Below are 15,626 nucleotides of genomic sequence, written 5' to 3' on the forward strand. Positions count from 1 at the left end.
ACTCCATGTGAGCCCTGACCAGTTTGGCTCAGTGGATAGAGCGTCGGCCTGCAGACTGAAGGGTCCCGGGTTCAATTCCAGTCAAGGGCATATACCTTGGTTGCGGGCACATCCCCAGCAGGGCGTGTGCAGGAGGCAGCTGATTGATGTTTCTCTCTCATTGATGTTTCTAGCTCTCTATCCCTCTCCCTTCCTTTCTGTAAAAAATCAATAAAATATATTAAAAAAAAAACTCCAAGTGATTAGAGACAAGTGCCATCTTTCTCTTTCTTCCTCCCTCCTTTCCTTTCTGCTTTCTGTTTCTTTCTATAGTCACCATCATTATAGCCTCTAACAATATTATCCACATTTTGTTTTATTTGATGGTACCCAGACTAGTTCTGATAATGTGCCCCCCATTAGAAATGAAGGTGAAAAACACCATGAAAACGACCAGATACCAAACATGATACCACTGTGTTCTTTTTTTTTTTTAATATATTTTATTGATTTTTTTACAGAGAGGAAGGGAGAGGGATAGAGAGTTAGAAACATCGATAAGAGAGAAACATCGATCAGCTGCCTCCTGCACGCCCCCTACTAGGGATGTGCCTGCAACCAAGGTACATGCCCTTAACCGGAATCAAACCTGGGACCCTTCAGTCCGCAGGCATTGGCTCGATCCACCGAGCCAAACCGGCTAGGGTGATACCACTGTGTTCTTAATATAGAAGAGTGCTTGATGCAAAGTATTAGACAATTAGAAACATTAAGAAAGCAAACTATGCCATAGCAGTTGTAGACTTAATTGTCCTGGGCTGATGGCTGAGGTCTGGGAAGTCTCCCTCCCAGGCAGTCCTCAGCTCACCTGATGGCCAACAAAACTACAGTCATCCCATTCTCCCCTCCCAGAAGTCCAAACCTTCATAAACAGGAGTCAAATGAACCCAAACCCTCCATTTTTTTTGGGGGGGGGGTTGTTGTTTTGCAGCAAAGCAGGCAAGAATTTATTGGCTGCAACAAAAGTACACTCAGGACAGTGAAACAGGAAGGGCTTAGCGTAGAATCAACAGAACCTAGGCTGGCTGCTTTGACTCAAGGGAGGTCAGAGAAAAGGGGGCCTTGGAGATAGATTTGGGAGTTAGCCTGGGACAAAATACTACTGCCTATTGCTCCCTTGGTTGCAAGTCTCTGTGGGGTCCCTTACAGTTTAGGAGCTGCATGACTGTGGGGGAAGTAGAGGAGGAATGGAATGGCATGGTGTTCTTCCCAGATGGAGAGCATGCCTGTTTGTGTTGATGGTACCCATCTCACATTTGAGGTTCTGACTGAAAATATGTGGTTATCTGGCTCTCAGCACCCCTACTTGAACCTCCCCCAACTCCTCCACTACTCCCCTCAGGCCCAGAGCAGTGCCCCTCCACCCCCAGAGGACTGCCCTAGCTTCCTCCCCTCTCAGCTTCTAGTTGGCCCCACAACCCTCCTACCTACCACCAAATGGGCCTACTAGAAGTGCTCTTACCTAGCTACCCCCTGCTCAGACTTCAGTGACAAGCTCAGACCCTCCAAAACACCTGCACAGTGGAGTTCAAGGCTCACCTTACCTCATCTGGTCCCTGGTCATAAAGCCCCTCTCCCTGTTTCCCAGGCCCTCCAATTTGACAGTATGGGGGTTCAGAATGAGTATATATAATTACTTTGAGCTAAAAACAATTTTAGCATCAGGCTCATAAGAAACTTCTGCCCTTCCCTTTAACTACCCAGAACTTGAATCAGGGGCCTTGCCCATAATAAAAAAATTATCAGAAATAACTTTTAAAAATATATTTTGATTTTAGAGAGGAAGGGAGAGGGAGAGATAGAAACATCAGTGATGACAGAGAATTATCAATAGGCTGCCTCCTGCATGCCCCACACTGGGGATCGAGCCCACAGCCCAGGCATGTGCCCTGACCAGGAATTGAACTGCAACCTCCTGGCTCATAGGTCAACGTCAACCACTGAGCCACACCGGCTGGGCAATAACTTTTTTAAGTTTTAGAGAACTGCAGCTTTATTTATTTTTAATTGTTTGAAGTATTACAAATAGTAGTACATATGTCTCCTTTTTTTTTTTCCCCATTGACCTCGCCCCGGCCTCCCCTATCCCCCAGTACATGCCTTTACCTGCCCCCCCTCCCCCCGCAGTGTCTTGTATCCATTGGTTATGCTTATATGCGTGTGTACAAGTCCTTCAGTTGATCTCTTACAGCGCGCCCCCCCCAACCTCCCCGCTGTAGTTTGACAGTCTGTTCAATGCTTCTTTGCCTCTGTTATCTATTTTTCCCCCCATTTCTTTCCTTTAAAAAATCTTGCCTCTGCATGCAGCTTTCTTTTTTTAAAATACGTTTTTATTGCTTTTTAGAGAGGAAGGGAGAGGAAGAGAGAAATATCAATGATGAGAATCATCGATAGGCTGCCTCCTGTGCAACCCCCACTGGGGATCGAGCCCACACTCTGAACGGGAATCAAACCAGTGCTCTCGGTTCATGGGTTGGCGCTCAACCACTGAGCCACACTGGTTGGACAGACATAATTTCTTTTGACCTGTCTAGAAGGGTAAACTTCTGCTTACTAAATGTCTGTTTTTGGCCCTAACTGGTTTGGTGGATTGAGCGTCAGCCTGGCAAACAGAAGGGTCCTGGGTTCTATTATGGTCAAAGGCATGTACCTCATCCCTGGCCCTTAGTCAGGGCGTGTGCAAGAGGCAACCAATCAATGTGTCGCTCTCTGTCTCTCTCCCTCCCTTTCACTCTCTCTAAAAGTCAATGGAAAAATATCCTTGGGTGAGGATTAACAAATATAAATAATAAATAAATGTCTGTTTTTGTTATCATTCTGTAATGACTCATGGAAGACCCCAAGGTACCTTACCTCACCCCTAGCTCAGGATGTCTTATATACATATCCATGTTCCCTATCTCTGAACCTCTCCTGCATGCAAGGTTCCCATATACATGTATGCATTGACTTTGGTCATTTTCTTTTGCTAAGCTGTCTCACGTCTATTAGATTAGTAGACCAGCCAGAAGAACCTTGAGAGCAGAGGAGTTTCTTCTTCCCCCACACCAGTTTTCACAATCCTACATGGCCCAGAGGCCTGGTAGCAGATCTGCCTGTCCCACTCATCTTAGCGAGGTGGAAACCCAGGCTCAGTGACTCGTAGAAAGTACCGTGTAGGAACTCTATAGTACAGGGTCAGCCCTATAGAAGATATTACCTCTATGGGTTTCTTTCCATTTGTTTGGGGTGGATGGGGGTGGGGGGGAGGTTAAAGCAGGAGGGAAGCAGATGTAAAAATGCCTCAAGGGCCAGGGTGCCACTTGCAATCTCCCAGTGGACCTGTCTCATTTAGCCAAGCAGTACGTGCTGGAAGTGAGAGAACACCTGGTGACCCCAGGTGGGATCCTGCTGCATTAATGTGAGCAGGGGCTTTGGGAGGAAGCAGTAAGATGGGACAGTTGTAAAGGATGGAGTTGGGGTAAGGCATTCAATGAGTCAGCAAAACCAGCCCCTTGATTCTCCATTAGTAGGCCATCCCTCTCACAGCAGCCCATGGTGTGGAGGTAAGTTGGATGGGTATTGTCCCGTGCACTGAAAGTTTGCCAGTTCGATTCCCAGTCAGGATACATGCCTACTTTGCAGGCTAGATCCCTGGTAGGAGGTGTGCAGGAGACAGCCAATTGAAGTTCCACTCTTACATCGATGTTTCTCTCTCCCTCTCCCTTCTTCTTGCTCTAAAAAACAGTAATAATAATTAAAAAATTTTTTAAAAGAAAGTTTTTAATCTCTTGTTTATAAATTACCCAAAGTAGGGGCATGTGAAGTGAAGTCAGGGGGCAGAGTGCAGGGAGTAGGGGTGCAAGGGAGGGAAGGCAGTATGAAGTCTGGGTGAGGCTGATAGGACAAATCTTAAAACAAAACAGAAGGAAGACTGATGTTTTAGACTCAGAAGACCGATGGGGTGAAGGGAGAGGAGGGAAGTCCATGGAAATGTGTATATAGAAAGTTGCCATTTAGGAAACTCAGGCAGAACCAAAGGTAATGGAAACCATGAAACCGATTTGGTAAACAAAGAATCCTGACAGAGCAATGAGCTGGGCCAAGGTGACCACAACCCCACCAGTGGTCACACCCACCAAACCAACTCAGATTTCCCTGCTGTCCCTGGCCTGGGGTGCGAGCCCTGCAGAGATCTCATTTCTGGCGTCTCTGGCAAACAAGTAGCCAGGACCTGTAGGACAGGAAGAAGCCTGGGGTGGATCACATCTCTGTCAGGAAAAGCAGCAGGATGTCAGGCCAAGTACTTCTATAGTCAGGGAAGAAAGTTAGCTCTTATTCCAAGTCAAATCTAAGAACCCCCATGAGGGCCAGACTGTTCTTGTTCACTGCTATATTCCCAGCGCAGCGCCGAGAACGGGCTAGGCACCTAGGTGCTGAAGAACTGCTGAGGGCCTGACCTGGCTCCTGGCACCAGGAATCCTGTGAGCCCAGAGTCCACCACGATCATGGGGTATGCTCCTGGCCGCTCACAAAAGGCCTCTGCTGAAGGGGTGAGATGAAGAGAGCATGGCATGACTGCTCATGGCGGCCAGGTGGCATGCATCCACCTGCCAAGCCTTGTTCTGAGACAAACTGACATCATGGGCTCAGACCAACCTCCGTTCAAAGTCCAGACCTGCCCTGACTAGTTGTATGCGCTTGGGCAAGTCATTGCTCCACTCGGGCCTCAGTTTCCAAGGACACAGGACACTTTAATTCCTGTCCTGCCTGCATCCGGGGATGCCATGATGAGATCCTGGGCTGGGAGGAACTCTGTAAATGGAAGGACTGGAGCAGGGCCTCCTGTCCTATCTGTCCCAGCTGGCAAAAGGCTGCTGAATTCCGCTGACTGAATGAGGAAAGGCCAGAGCCCTGGAAATTCCACATGGGCCACACTCCGGGCACTTGCCAACCACCTTTTCGAGGGAGAAAAAACACCGTTGTCTGAATTTCCTGCTCTCAGTGAATGCAAGGCAGCCCCAAGCCCAATGTGTGCCCCTTGAAAGAAAAATCCACATCTGATCTGGGCACTGCACACCCATCCCAGAGGCTCTGATGTGGGCCAGGCTGTGCCAAGGGTCCTTCCTTTTCTCTGCCCACAGCAGGGACTACCCCGACCCCGGGTCAAACTCACAGTCCAGTCTTGGACTTTAAGGCAAGGAAACTGAGGCCAGGGACCTGGAGGGGCTTGTTCAAAGCCCCCACTAAATGTGCACCTGAACCTTCTAGTTTGGGCCAGGCCTGTGATGGATGCTGGGTCCCAGAGTTGAATCTGACCCTGCTCTGCCCCAAGGCCTCCACTCCCAGAGCTCCTACATCAACCCCTCCCTGCACCCTGCACACATTTGCCCAGCGGCTTGGGTGGGGGTTGGGGTACACCAGCACTTCTTTCAGAGAAGCCAAGACTCACCTGAAGAACCAACCTCCTGGCCCTGACACTGACTCTCAGACACTTCCAGGACCCCTCTGTGCATGGGGAGGCCCCCAACACTGCCCTAGAGGCTGCAGCTTCTGCTGTCAGTTCTCCCACTGGAAAGAAAAAACCCCAGCTCAGGTGGCAGGTTTAGATCCAACTGGTGCTTCCTGGGCATTCCCAGTGTACTTTCACCCAGGCCACTTAGGGGGCACAGGAAGGTTGGCTCTGCCCACTGACCTCAGCTTAATGCAACCATCACCTTGATACAGGGAGACCAGGGAACAACAAGCTGCAGACATGGAGGTTTCCCCTTCATATAAAAATCTTTAATAAAAATAGCTCTCAAGTGGCCTAATATATGGTGATGGAAGATTGACTTTGGTTTGTGGGTACGCAGTGCAACATATAGATCTTGTATCATAGGCATCTATACCTGAAACCTATATGATTCTATTAACCAATGTCACCCCAATAAATTTAATTTAAAAAAATAAATTTTAATTTAAAAAAAATAGCTCTCTACAGAACCAGTCATAAAACAGAAATAGCAAATTCAATTTCCTGCCCCCTGGGCAGGAGGGAATGAGGCAAGCTGAGCAGGCCACAGAAAACTATGCCAGGCCCAAAAGGTACAGCTCTGGCTGGCTACTGACACATGGGATGTGGGCTTAGGATTGACACATTTCATTTTTCAAGAGGAGTTACAAATAATGTCTTGTTAGGAAAAACTTCATTTTTTAAATGCTGGTCACTAATTGGTCACCCTCCCCACCAAATGGCAGTTAAGGGTTAAAAAAACACTTATAGGCAGGCAGTTAGCAGCCTGTTTTACACATTCAATATAAAAATAAGTGGGTTCACACAGTAGCAAAACATTTGTATAAAGGTGACAGCTAAACTGATAGGCAGCCTGCAAGGGAGGGATGGGACAGACTCCTCCCCTGAGACCAATAGTTGAGGTAAGAAAAGGTAAAAGAATGAATGGTAAGAAGTAGCAGGAAGCCTTGCCGCACTAGCCTGCCAGTCTGCAGTCCCAGGACAGCAGAGCCCTGTAGGTTAATGCAAGGGCCAGCTGGGGCTGAAGAACTCCCAACAGGTTTCCAGACCCCAGGGAGCACCCTCACTCAGCCCTAATATCCCATGAGTCTTTTGGCCTCTTCGCTCTGGGCCTGCAAGGTCTCACTTGCATACTTCTGGAGGAGTTCCATCTTCTTCCTTCGCACAAGTGCCTCCTCGATCTGTGAATAAGAAGAATAAAAGACTCATGCAACACTCTTCAGTGAGGCCCTCTGTGTCCTGCCGGAACCCAGCCAGGAGGGAGTCCCTGTGAAGGAGGCCACTGAGGAGCTCAGTTCCCAGAGTGTCTTGAAGGTCCCTTTCTTTCCCATTGGAAGCATGTGAACAATAGAATGTTTATCAATTTCCTCTAAAGCAGATAAAATCCTGCCTTCTCTAGATCCCACCCGCTATTATAAGCACAGTGACCAGTGTCAGTGGCCAGGAGTCAGAGCTGCTCATATGGATAGATGGGAAAAGAACTCAGTGAAGCACTCAATGGAGTCTCCTTTACGGGCGAGGCCCCTGGCACTTGGGAAACTACACCTCCAACGCAGCTCACCCTACCTCTTGCTGTGATGGCACAGGGACATGGGCGATGAACTTCTGCTGCTCGTCTTCACCTCCTTTCTCCTGGCTGCCTTCCTCATCAGACTACAAACAGAGAACAACCAAGAGTCCATGAGCAGGAGACCATGAAATAAATATTGTCAGTGCTATAAAATGCACTACTCTGCAGCTGTTTAAAAGGGGGGATTAGGAAGTCCTGTACTCATACAGAAACACAGCCAAGACATCATCCTATCTAATAAAGAGGGAATATGCTAATTGACCATCACTCCATCACAAAGATGGCTGCACCCACAGCTGAGGCCAAGTTCCCTTAAGGAGCCTTAATGAGCAATCAGCAGGGACCTGAGGCTATGCCCTCCCCGACCCCGGTGGGCTTGACAGGGGACCTCAGGCCATGCCCCCCACATGGCAGGGCTTGATGGGGACCTCAGGTCTCACCCCCCACCCGGCAGGGCTTGACAGGGGACCTCAGGCCATGCCCCCCACATGGCAGGGCTTGATGGGGACCTCAGGTCTCACCCCCTGCCCCGGCACCACACCGGGGGACCTCAGGCCGCGTCCCCAACCCCGGCACCAGGCCGGGGGACCTCAGGCCGCACCCCCCACCCCAGAACCGGGCCAGGGGACCTGAGGCTGCACCCCCCCTGCCTGGCAGGGCTTGACAGGGGACCTCAGGCCATGCCCCCCACCCAGCAGGGCTTGACAGGGGACCTCAGGCCATGCCCCCCACCCAGCAGGGCTTGACAGGGGACCTCAGGCCATGCCCCCCACCCAGCAGGGCTTGACAGGGGACCTCAGGCCGCACCCCCCACCCGGCAGGGCTTGACAGGGGACCTCAAGGTGAGTTTCCCGTCCTGGGGCTGGGCTTGGGGACCTCAGGCCGTACCCCCCACCCCGCAGGGCTTGACAGGGGACCTTAGGCTGTACCCCCCACCCAGCGGGGCTTGACGGGGGCCCTCAAGGTGCACTTCCCGTCCTGGTGCTGGGTTAGGGGACCTCAGGTTGCTCCTCCCACCCCGGCACCAGGCCGGGGGACCTCAGACTGCACCCACTGCCCGGTGGGACTTGACAAGGGACCTCAGGCCACGCCCCCCACCCCAGCACTGGGCCAGGGGACCTGAGGCTGGGCCCCCCTGCCTGGCTGGGCTTGACAGGGGACCTCAGGCCATGCCCCCCACCCAGCAGGGCTTGACAGGGGACCTCAGGCCATGCCCCCCACCCAGCAGGGCTTGACAGGGGACCTCAGGCCGCACCCCCCACCCGGCAGGGCTTGACAGGGGACCTCAAGGTGAGTTTCCCGTCCTGGGGCTGGGCTTGGGGACCTCAGGCCGTACCCCCCACCCCGCAGGGCTTGACAGGGGACCTTAGGCTGCACCCCCCACCCAGCGGGGCTTGACGGGGGCCCTCAAGGTGCACTTCCCGTCCTGGTGCTGGGCTAGGGGACCTCAGGTTGCTCCCCCCACCCCGGCACCAGGCCGGGGGACCTCAGACTGCACCCACTGCCTGGTGGGGCTTGACAAGGGACCTCAGGCCACGCCCCCCACCCCAGCACTGGGCCAGGGGACCTGAGGCTGGGCCCCCCTGCCTGGCTGGGCTCGACAGGGGACCTCAGGCCATGCCCCCCACACAGCGGGGCTTGATGGGGGACCTCAAGGTGCACCCCCAGTGCTGGGTCAGGGGAACTCTCAGGCCACACCCCCGCCCAGTGGGGCTTGATGGGGCACCTGAGGCTGCACCCCCCTCCCGGTGCTGGGCCAGGGGACCTGAGGCTGCGCCCCCCCGCCTGGCGGGGCTTGACAGGGGATCTCAGGCCATGTCCCTCCCCGTCCTGGCGCCGGGCCAGGGGACCTGAGGCTACGCCCCCTGCCCAGCAGGGCTTGACAAGGGTGGGACTGGCCGGGTCTGGATCTAGCCCAGTGCGGGGGGCCGGCTGGGTCTGGGTCTCACGCAATTTTGAGGTGCATGTGGGTGGGCGGGGACTTCACTCTGGGTCCCATGGTGAGCCCCAGTCTCTGACAGGAGGAAGGTTTTCATATACATTTTACTAATTTTCTTTCATCTCTGACACTTCTATTATAGAGAAAGGGCAAATAGCAATATTAAATTATTTCCTCTAATTTTAATGTGCACGAATTTTGTGCACTGGGCCACTAGTCTATCTATATATATGAAACCCTAAGCAACTGGTTGACCTGTCGCTATGACACACACTGATCACCAGGGGGCAGACCTCAACGCAGGAGCTGCCCCCTGGTGGTCAGTGCGCTCCCATAGCAGGAGCGCCGCTCAGCTGACTGACGGGCGCCAGACACTGGGCTCACAGCTGGCGAGTGCAGCAGTGCTATGGAGTGGCTACAGCAGGCACAGTGGGGCTGGGATGAGCGGAAGCGGTGCAGCGCCCAGCCCAGGCTCAGGCTCCTCCCCAGCTACCTGCCACTTCGCGCACTACTACACCCCTCAGGGGATGTCGGACTGCCAGTTTCAGGTGGAAACCAGCAGTCTGACAACCGCCGAGGGGTCCCTGATTGCGAGAGGGCACAGGCCGCGCTGAGGGACCCCACCGATGCACGAATCCACAAAACATTGTGTATATTATGCTAACTTTTGCATTAGGAAAGAAAATAAGAATAGAAACTAGTGACAGCAGCAAGAACTAGGTAGATGGAGGGCAGAGTTGCAAAAGACAATCTTTGTTGACTATCTTTCTATGCTGTTTTGTTCTTGACCTTTGTAAATTTATCTATTTTTAAAAAATTAAATTTAAAGTCCGGTCAAAATGATAGAGTAGGTAAATGCTGTATTGTCCTCCTCCCACCACCACATCAAAATTACAACTAAATTGTAGACTGTCATGAGAACCCCCTGGAGACCAACTGAACCAGAAGTCCTGTAACTAAGCTATATAGAAGTCGTCATGTCAAGACAGGTAGGAGGGATAGAGATGCTGAACCGGCAGGTCTCATACCCACAGTGTGGCAATTAAGAATCGGCCTGCAGACTGAAGGGTCCCCAGTTCAATTCCAGTCAATTCTAGCACATGCCTGGATTGTGGGCTCAATCCCCAGTAGGGGGCATGCAGGAGGCAGCTGATCAATGATTCTCATCATTGATGTTTCTATCTTTCCCTCTCCCTTCCTCTCTGAAATAAATAAAAATATATTTAAAAAAATAAAGAATCAAGAGAGAGAGCTCCACTGAGGATGTCCCCAGTGAGGAACAAGGGGCCCCACCCCCATACCAGGCTCCCCAACCCAGAGGACCGGTGCCAGGAAGAGGAATCCCCATAACATTTGGCTGTGGAAACAAGCAGAGAATGCATTCAAGTGAGATGGAGTAATGTTGGAGACCGAGGCACTTCTCTTGAAGGGCCCGGAAATGGACTTACAAACTCATTCACTCGGGGCTCCAGCACTGTGGCAACAGCTTGAAAAGTGCAAGATACATATGGGGAGGAACTAAATTGACAAGCCTCAGGACAAGCACTGGAGGGGCAGAAGTCGGGGCAGTTCTCTCCAGGACAGAAATGTTGGCAGGCAGCATTGTTTCCTTGTTGAGCCCTCCTCCCATCCAGCCTGGCTAACATGGTTCTCCTCACCCTGATGATTCCCTGAGATCCCACCCCACTCAACTCAATCACCCGGCCTGAGCCTCTTCTAGCAGCTGTTCCACACAAACACTTTCTTAAAATCACTGAAAGATGCATAAACCTCAAACAAGCAGTGGCTGCCTCAGCATGCCTTGTATCTCTTGGTAAGTAGTCCCAGACTGAGTATATGCAGCAACTGGTCTCAACAACTTGCACCGTAACTCCCATCAGGAGTCCCCAAGACTAGCATAAGTGGCGTCCAGTCACAGCTTGAAATGTAGCTTCAAATAAGTAGCCATAAGCCTAGCACAGTGGTCGGCAAACTCATTAGTCAACAGAGCAGCAACATGTGGCTCGTGAGCCGCAGTTTGCCGACCACTGGCCTAGCACAACTGGCAGCTGGCCTCAGCTCATATCACAGTGTCCAGCAAAGGGTCCAAAGCCCAACATTAGGGGCAGTCAGCCTCGTTTCACAGCACACCTCTCCCAATGCCTTCAAGCAGCCACAGCTGCAGATCACTTTGTAGCTCCTACCAGGAGGCCCCAAGCAAGGCAAAAAGCAGTGGCTAAACTTGACCTGCACCGACACCCTTCCCAAAAGGTCCAGGCTTCACAACTCAGAGCAGAAGGTAAGTGAGCGCCAGGGGGATCCTCACTGCCCACCAGTACCTCCTCCTCAGTGACAGCATAGATGTTGATTTCTTCCTCCTCTTCCTCCTCCTCTTCCTTTTCTCCTCTTGCCAGCCGAGCCTCTCTCTCTGCTTTCCACTTTTCCACTAACTGGGCTCTGACTGAAGACAAGAGACAGCAGGTGTTACTTTGGTTTCTAAATAAGCTTTAAACATCATGCAGGGCAAAGCCAAGATGTTCCCTCAGAAAAGGATCACCCTTCATTCTGCTCTGGTGGGAGGGAATCAGATGTGAGGGGCAGTCTGGTCTCACACAGCTCTGACTTAAGTCACTACAAGGCAGCTTTTTAGGGAACATTCTCAGATCTTCCCCAGTTCACCAACCTTGGTGGCTTCCTGACATGCCCATGTGAAAAGAGACGCTGTCATATAGCATGTTGGCAAAGGGCTCCAACTCCTGACTACCTGCTTCTAAAGCCTTAGTTCAGTGCACCTCCTGGGGAGTAGCACTTCCTCTTCACAGAGTTGTCATAAGGCTTCAAAAGAATGTCCATAAAAGGCTCAGCATGTTGCTTGTCTTGGAGGAAGCTCTTAGAAAGGGAGACCCATTTTGCTCTACCCTGATATCCCATTACTTGTGTTTAAAGCAGATCTAAATCTCCATAAGTGGGCAATACTTCATGATTCCTAGAAAGGCTAGTCTGGGAAGGAATCCTGGTGGACAGGGAGCAGATGAGATGATGCTCTGTAGCTTCTCCAATATGCTCCTTCTGGCCCAACACCATGTTAACTGCCTTATTGTTACTGGGAGTTAGGGCATTGGCAGATCATTTCCTCTGAAGACCATTAGCAACAAAGAAAACTCCCTTCTGGCATAAAGCACTATCAAAAAAACCCAGTTTCAAAAGAGAGAAAGAAACCAGATGCCAAATATAATGAAACGAAATGCCTGTAGACCTACATTTCCTTTCATATTCCTGTTCCAAAGGCACAATAACACCATCATCTTCATCTAGGTAACCGTAGTATTCAAAATCAATTGCCTTCATGAGCTCAGCACGTGTCTTTCTTGGAGGAGGAAGAGCTAAAAGAAAGAGTACCAACTTAGCTGAATTTCCCATCATTATCACACTCAAGCCTTCTCCCTACACATGAGGCATATAGTATGTGTGTTCATGAAAATATGAAAGACACTTCTCTACACTAGTAATTGGATTATATAAAGTGGTACTATCCATCAGCATTGAAACCTTTGACCCAATTAGTCCATTTAAAAAGAATTTATCCTGCCCTTGCCAGTTTGGCTCACTGGATTAATAAGTATTGGCCCATGGACCAAAGAGCCACAGGTTCGATTCCAGAGTGAAACAGTGGGGCAAAGTTCACTGTTGTCTTATTAAGAAATTGCCAAAGCCACCCCAATCTTTAGGAACTACCAACCTGATGAGTCATCAGCCATAAACATCAAGGAAAGACCCTCCATCAGCAAAAAGATGATTACTTACTAAGGGATAGTTAACATTTTTTAGCAATAAAATATTTTTAAATTAAGGTGTGTACATTATTTGTTAGCATAATGCTATTACTGCAAACTTAATAGACTACAGTATAGTGTAAACAACTTTATATACACTGGGAAACCAATATATTCATAACTCTCTTTACTGTGATATTTGCTTTATTGCTGTCGTCTGGAACTGAACCTGTAGGGGTCTTAAGGGTCGTGTTTTTGAAGTGAGCCTAACTTATCTGAGAATGATGAAGTTGTATTTAGAAAATTCAAGCTAATTACTGAGGATACTCAGGGCAAAAATTGCCCAATTTTCATGACATGGATCTTAAACCTGTGACAAAATGTGTTCCATATTCAAAAAATAGTAGCCCATGATTAAAGCTCATGTTGATATCAAGACTACCGACAGTTATTTAATTCATCTATTCTGTGTTGGTTTTACTAAAAACAAAACAAAACACAGCAATTAGGTTCGAAAGACTTCTTAGGCTCAGTATCACAGTCTGCCAAATCTGGAAAATGATGAAAATCATGTCCCAAGAGGTGCAAATGACCTGAAAGAAGTAGTCAATAAATTGATCCCAGATAGCATTGGAAAAGACATAGAAAAGTCTTGCAATCTATTTATCTGCTCCATGATGTCTTTGTTAGAAAAGTAAAAATGCTGAAGAAGCCCAAGTTTGAATTGGGAAAACACATGAAGCTTCATGGTGAAGACAGCAGTTCTGGCAAAGCCACTAGGGATGAGACAGGTACTGAAAGTTAAGTGACCTAATGGATATGAGCCCCCAGTCCAAGAATCTGTTTAAAATTCAAACTTACTTCAATGGTGACAAATAAAAGTCTATTTGTAATGTTTAAAAAAATTTTGAGGCCAAAACCCACACAAACATTAATTACTTACGTTCTTTTTCAAATAGCTCTCTGACACCAGGCAAATCTTTTGCTGCTCCAAAGTATTTGTAACCTCGATTTCCTGGGACTTCTTTGCCTTCATGATCCAGCATTTTAGGGCCAACTTTCTGAATGGCAAAGAAAAAGAGAAAATATTTATGTACACAAAAAAATATGTAGGTACCTTTTTATCCATTAAAAATCCATCTAAATACCTAAAGGTTGGTTGAGTGTCCTTCCATAAACTGAAACATGGTGGGTTCAATTCCCAGTCAGGGCACAAACCCAGGTTGTGGGTTCGGTCCCTGGTCAGGCCAAGTACAGGAGGCAACCAAATATTATTTCTTTCTCACATGGATACTTCTCTCTTTCCCTGCCTCCTTCCTCTCTCTAAATAAAAAAAATGTATCTACTTATATAAAAGCCTAAGCAACTGGACGGCCGGATGACCAGCCAGTAGCTATGATGTGCTATGATGGGGGTCGGGGGGTGGGGGGCAGATGCTCAATGCAGGAGCTGCCCCCTGGTGGTCAGTGTGCTCCTATAGCAGGAGCACCGCTCACCTGACAGATGAGCACCAGACACCAGGCTCACTGCTGGCGAGCACAGCTGTGGCAGCGCGAGCCTCTCCCAAGGACACTCACTCTGCGCGCTCAAGCAGCAGTGGCAGGTGCAGTGGGGCCAGGATGAAAGGGAGCAGTGCGGCGCCCAGTCTGGGCTCGGGCTCCTCCCTGGCCACCTGCCGCTTCCCGCACTACTTCGTGCTGTGCAGGATCAATGCAGACAGCGGGCTGGAGCCTGATGAGCTGGCGGGTAAGGCCGGGCTGCTGTGGCATGGAGGTCCACTGATCCCCGCAGGCCAGCCTGAGGGATCCCTACCGGTGCACGAAATTCGTGCAAGAGTAGGCCTTCCTTTCCCCGGCTGCCGGCACCAGCTTCCTTCTGGCCCCCAGGACCCAGGCTTCCCTCGCAGCCCCAGCTTCGTCTGGAAGGACGTCCAGTCTAATTAGCATATTATGCTTTTATTATTATAGAATATCCTCAGATGACGATCAAAGAAAAAAAGCAGGATTACAAAAAAAGGAAATATTCAAGTATTGCACAGATAACTAAATGCTGTTCAGCTTCTTTATACTTTTCTGAACTTGATGACAATGTATTATTTTTTATTTTTTTATTGTGGAAAAATACACATATCATAAAATTTACCATCGCCCTGGTCAGTGTGGCTCAATTGGTTGTAGCATCATCCCGTGGACGGAAAGGTTAGCATTTTAATTCCCAGTGAGGGCACATATGGGAACTGATCAATGTGATTCTCTCTCATACATCGATCTTTCTCTCTCTCTCTCTCTCTCTCTCTCTTTCCTCTCTCTCTCTCTCTCACCCCTCCCTCTCCCCACCTTCACATATCCTTGGGTGAGGAAAAAAATAATTTACCATCTTAAATATTCTAATGCGTACATAAAAATGATACTCTAACCTCAGTGGCAGAGTCGGCTGCCACCCGCCACGCTGGGGCTCAGCATGAATGACAAGAGAGAATCACTGATAGGCTGCCTCCTGCACTCCCTGCACTGGGGATTGAGCCCACAACCCGGGCACGTGCCCTGACCGGGAATCAAACCATGACCTGGTTCATGGGTCGACGCTCAAACACTGAGCCATGCCGGTTGGGCAGGGCCAAGGTCATTTTTAAAAAGGCCCAGAGAAATCAAGGGGCTTACTCAGGAACATCTGGCTGGTATAATGTAGGTATCCTATCTGATCTGAGCCATGTTCTGTGGAGTCTTTAAAAATTATCCAACTTATCCTTTTCATAGGTTTCCTGTCCACATGCAACAGGTACCTTTTTGAAAAAAAATATATATATATATATTTTTTAATTGATTTCAGAGA

General features: G+C 49.6%; 1 protein-coding gene across 1 annotated transcript in view; it reads right to left on the reverse strand.

The window, feature by feature from the left end:
• Positions 1-5,952: 5,952 nt before the first annotated feature.
• LOC308255917 (pre-mRNA-splicing factor ISY1 homolog) overlaps positions 5,953-15,626 on the reverse strand; it is a 16,687-nt gene continuing 7,013 nt past the window's right edge. Inside the window, exons 6-10 of the mRNA XM_080683784.1 lie at positions 13,738-13,855; positions 12,282-12,404; positions 11,361-11,482; positions 7,100-7,186; positions 5,953-6,714 (exon numbers count right to left, since the gene is read on the reverse strand). Coding sequence (XP_080539910.1) covers positions 6,607-6,714; positions 7,100-7,186; positions 11,361-11,482; positions 12,282-12,404; positions 13,738-13,855 — 558 coding nt within the window. The 3' untranslated portion in view covers positions 5,953-6,606. The remainder of the gene's footprint in view (positions 6,715-7,099; positions 7,187-11,360; positions 11,483-12,281; positions 12,405-13,737; positions 13,856-15,626) is intronic.

Source organism: Plecotus auritus (assembly GCF_963455305.1).
Source record: "Plecotus auritus genome assembly, chromosome: 8".
NCBI lineage: Eukaryota > Metazoa > Chordata > Mammalia > Chiroptera > Vespertilionidae > Plecotus > Plecotus auritus.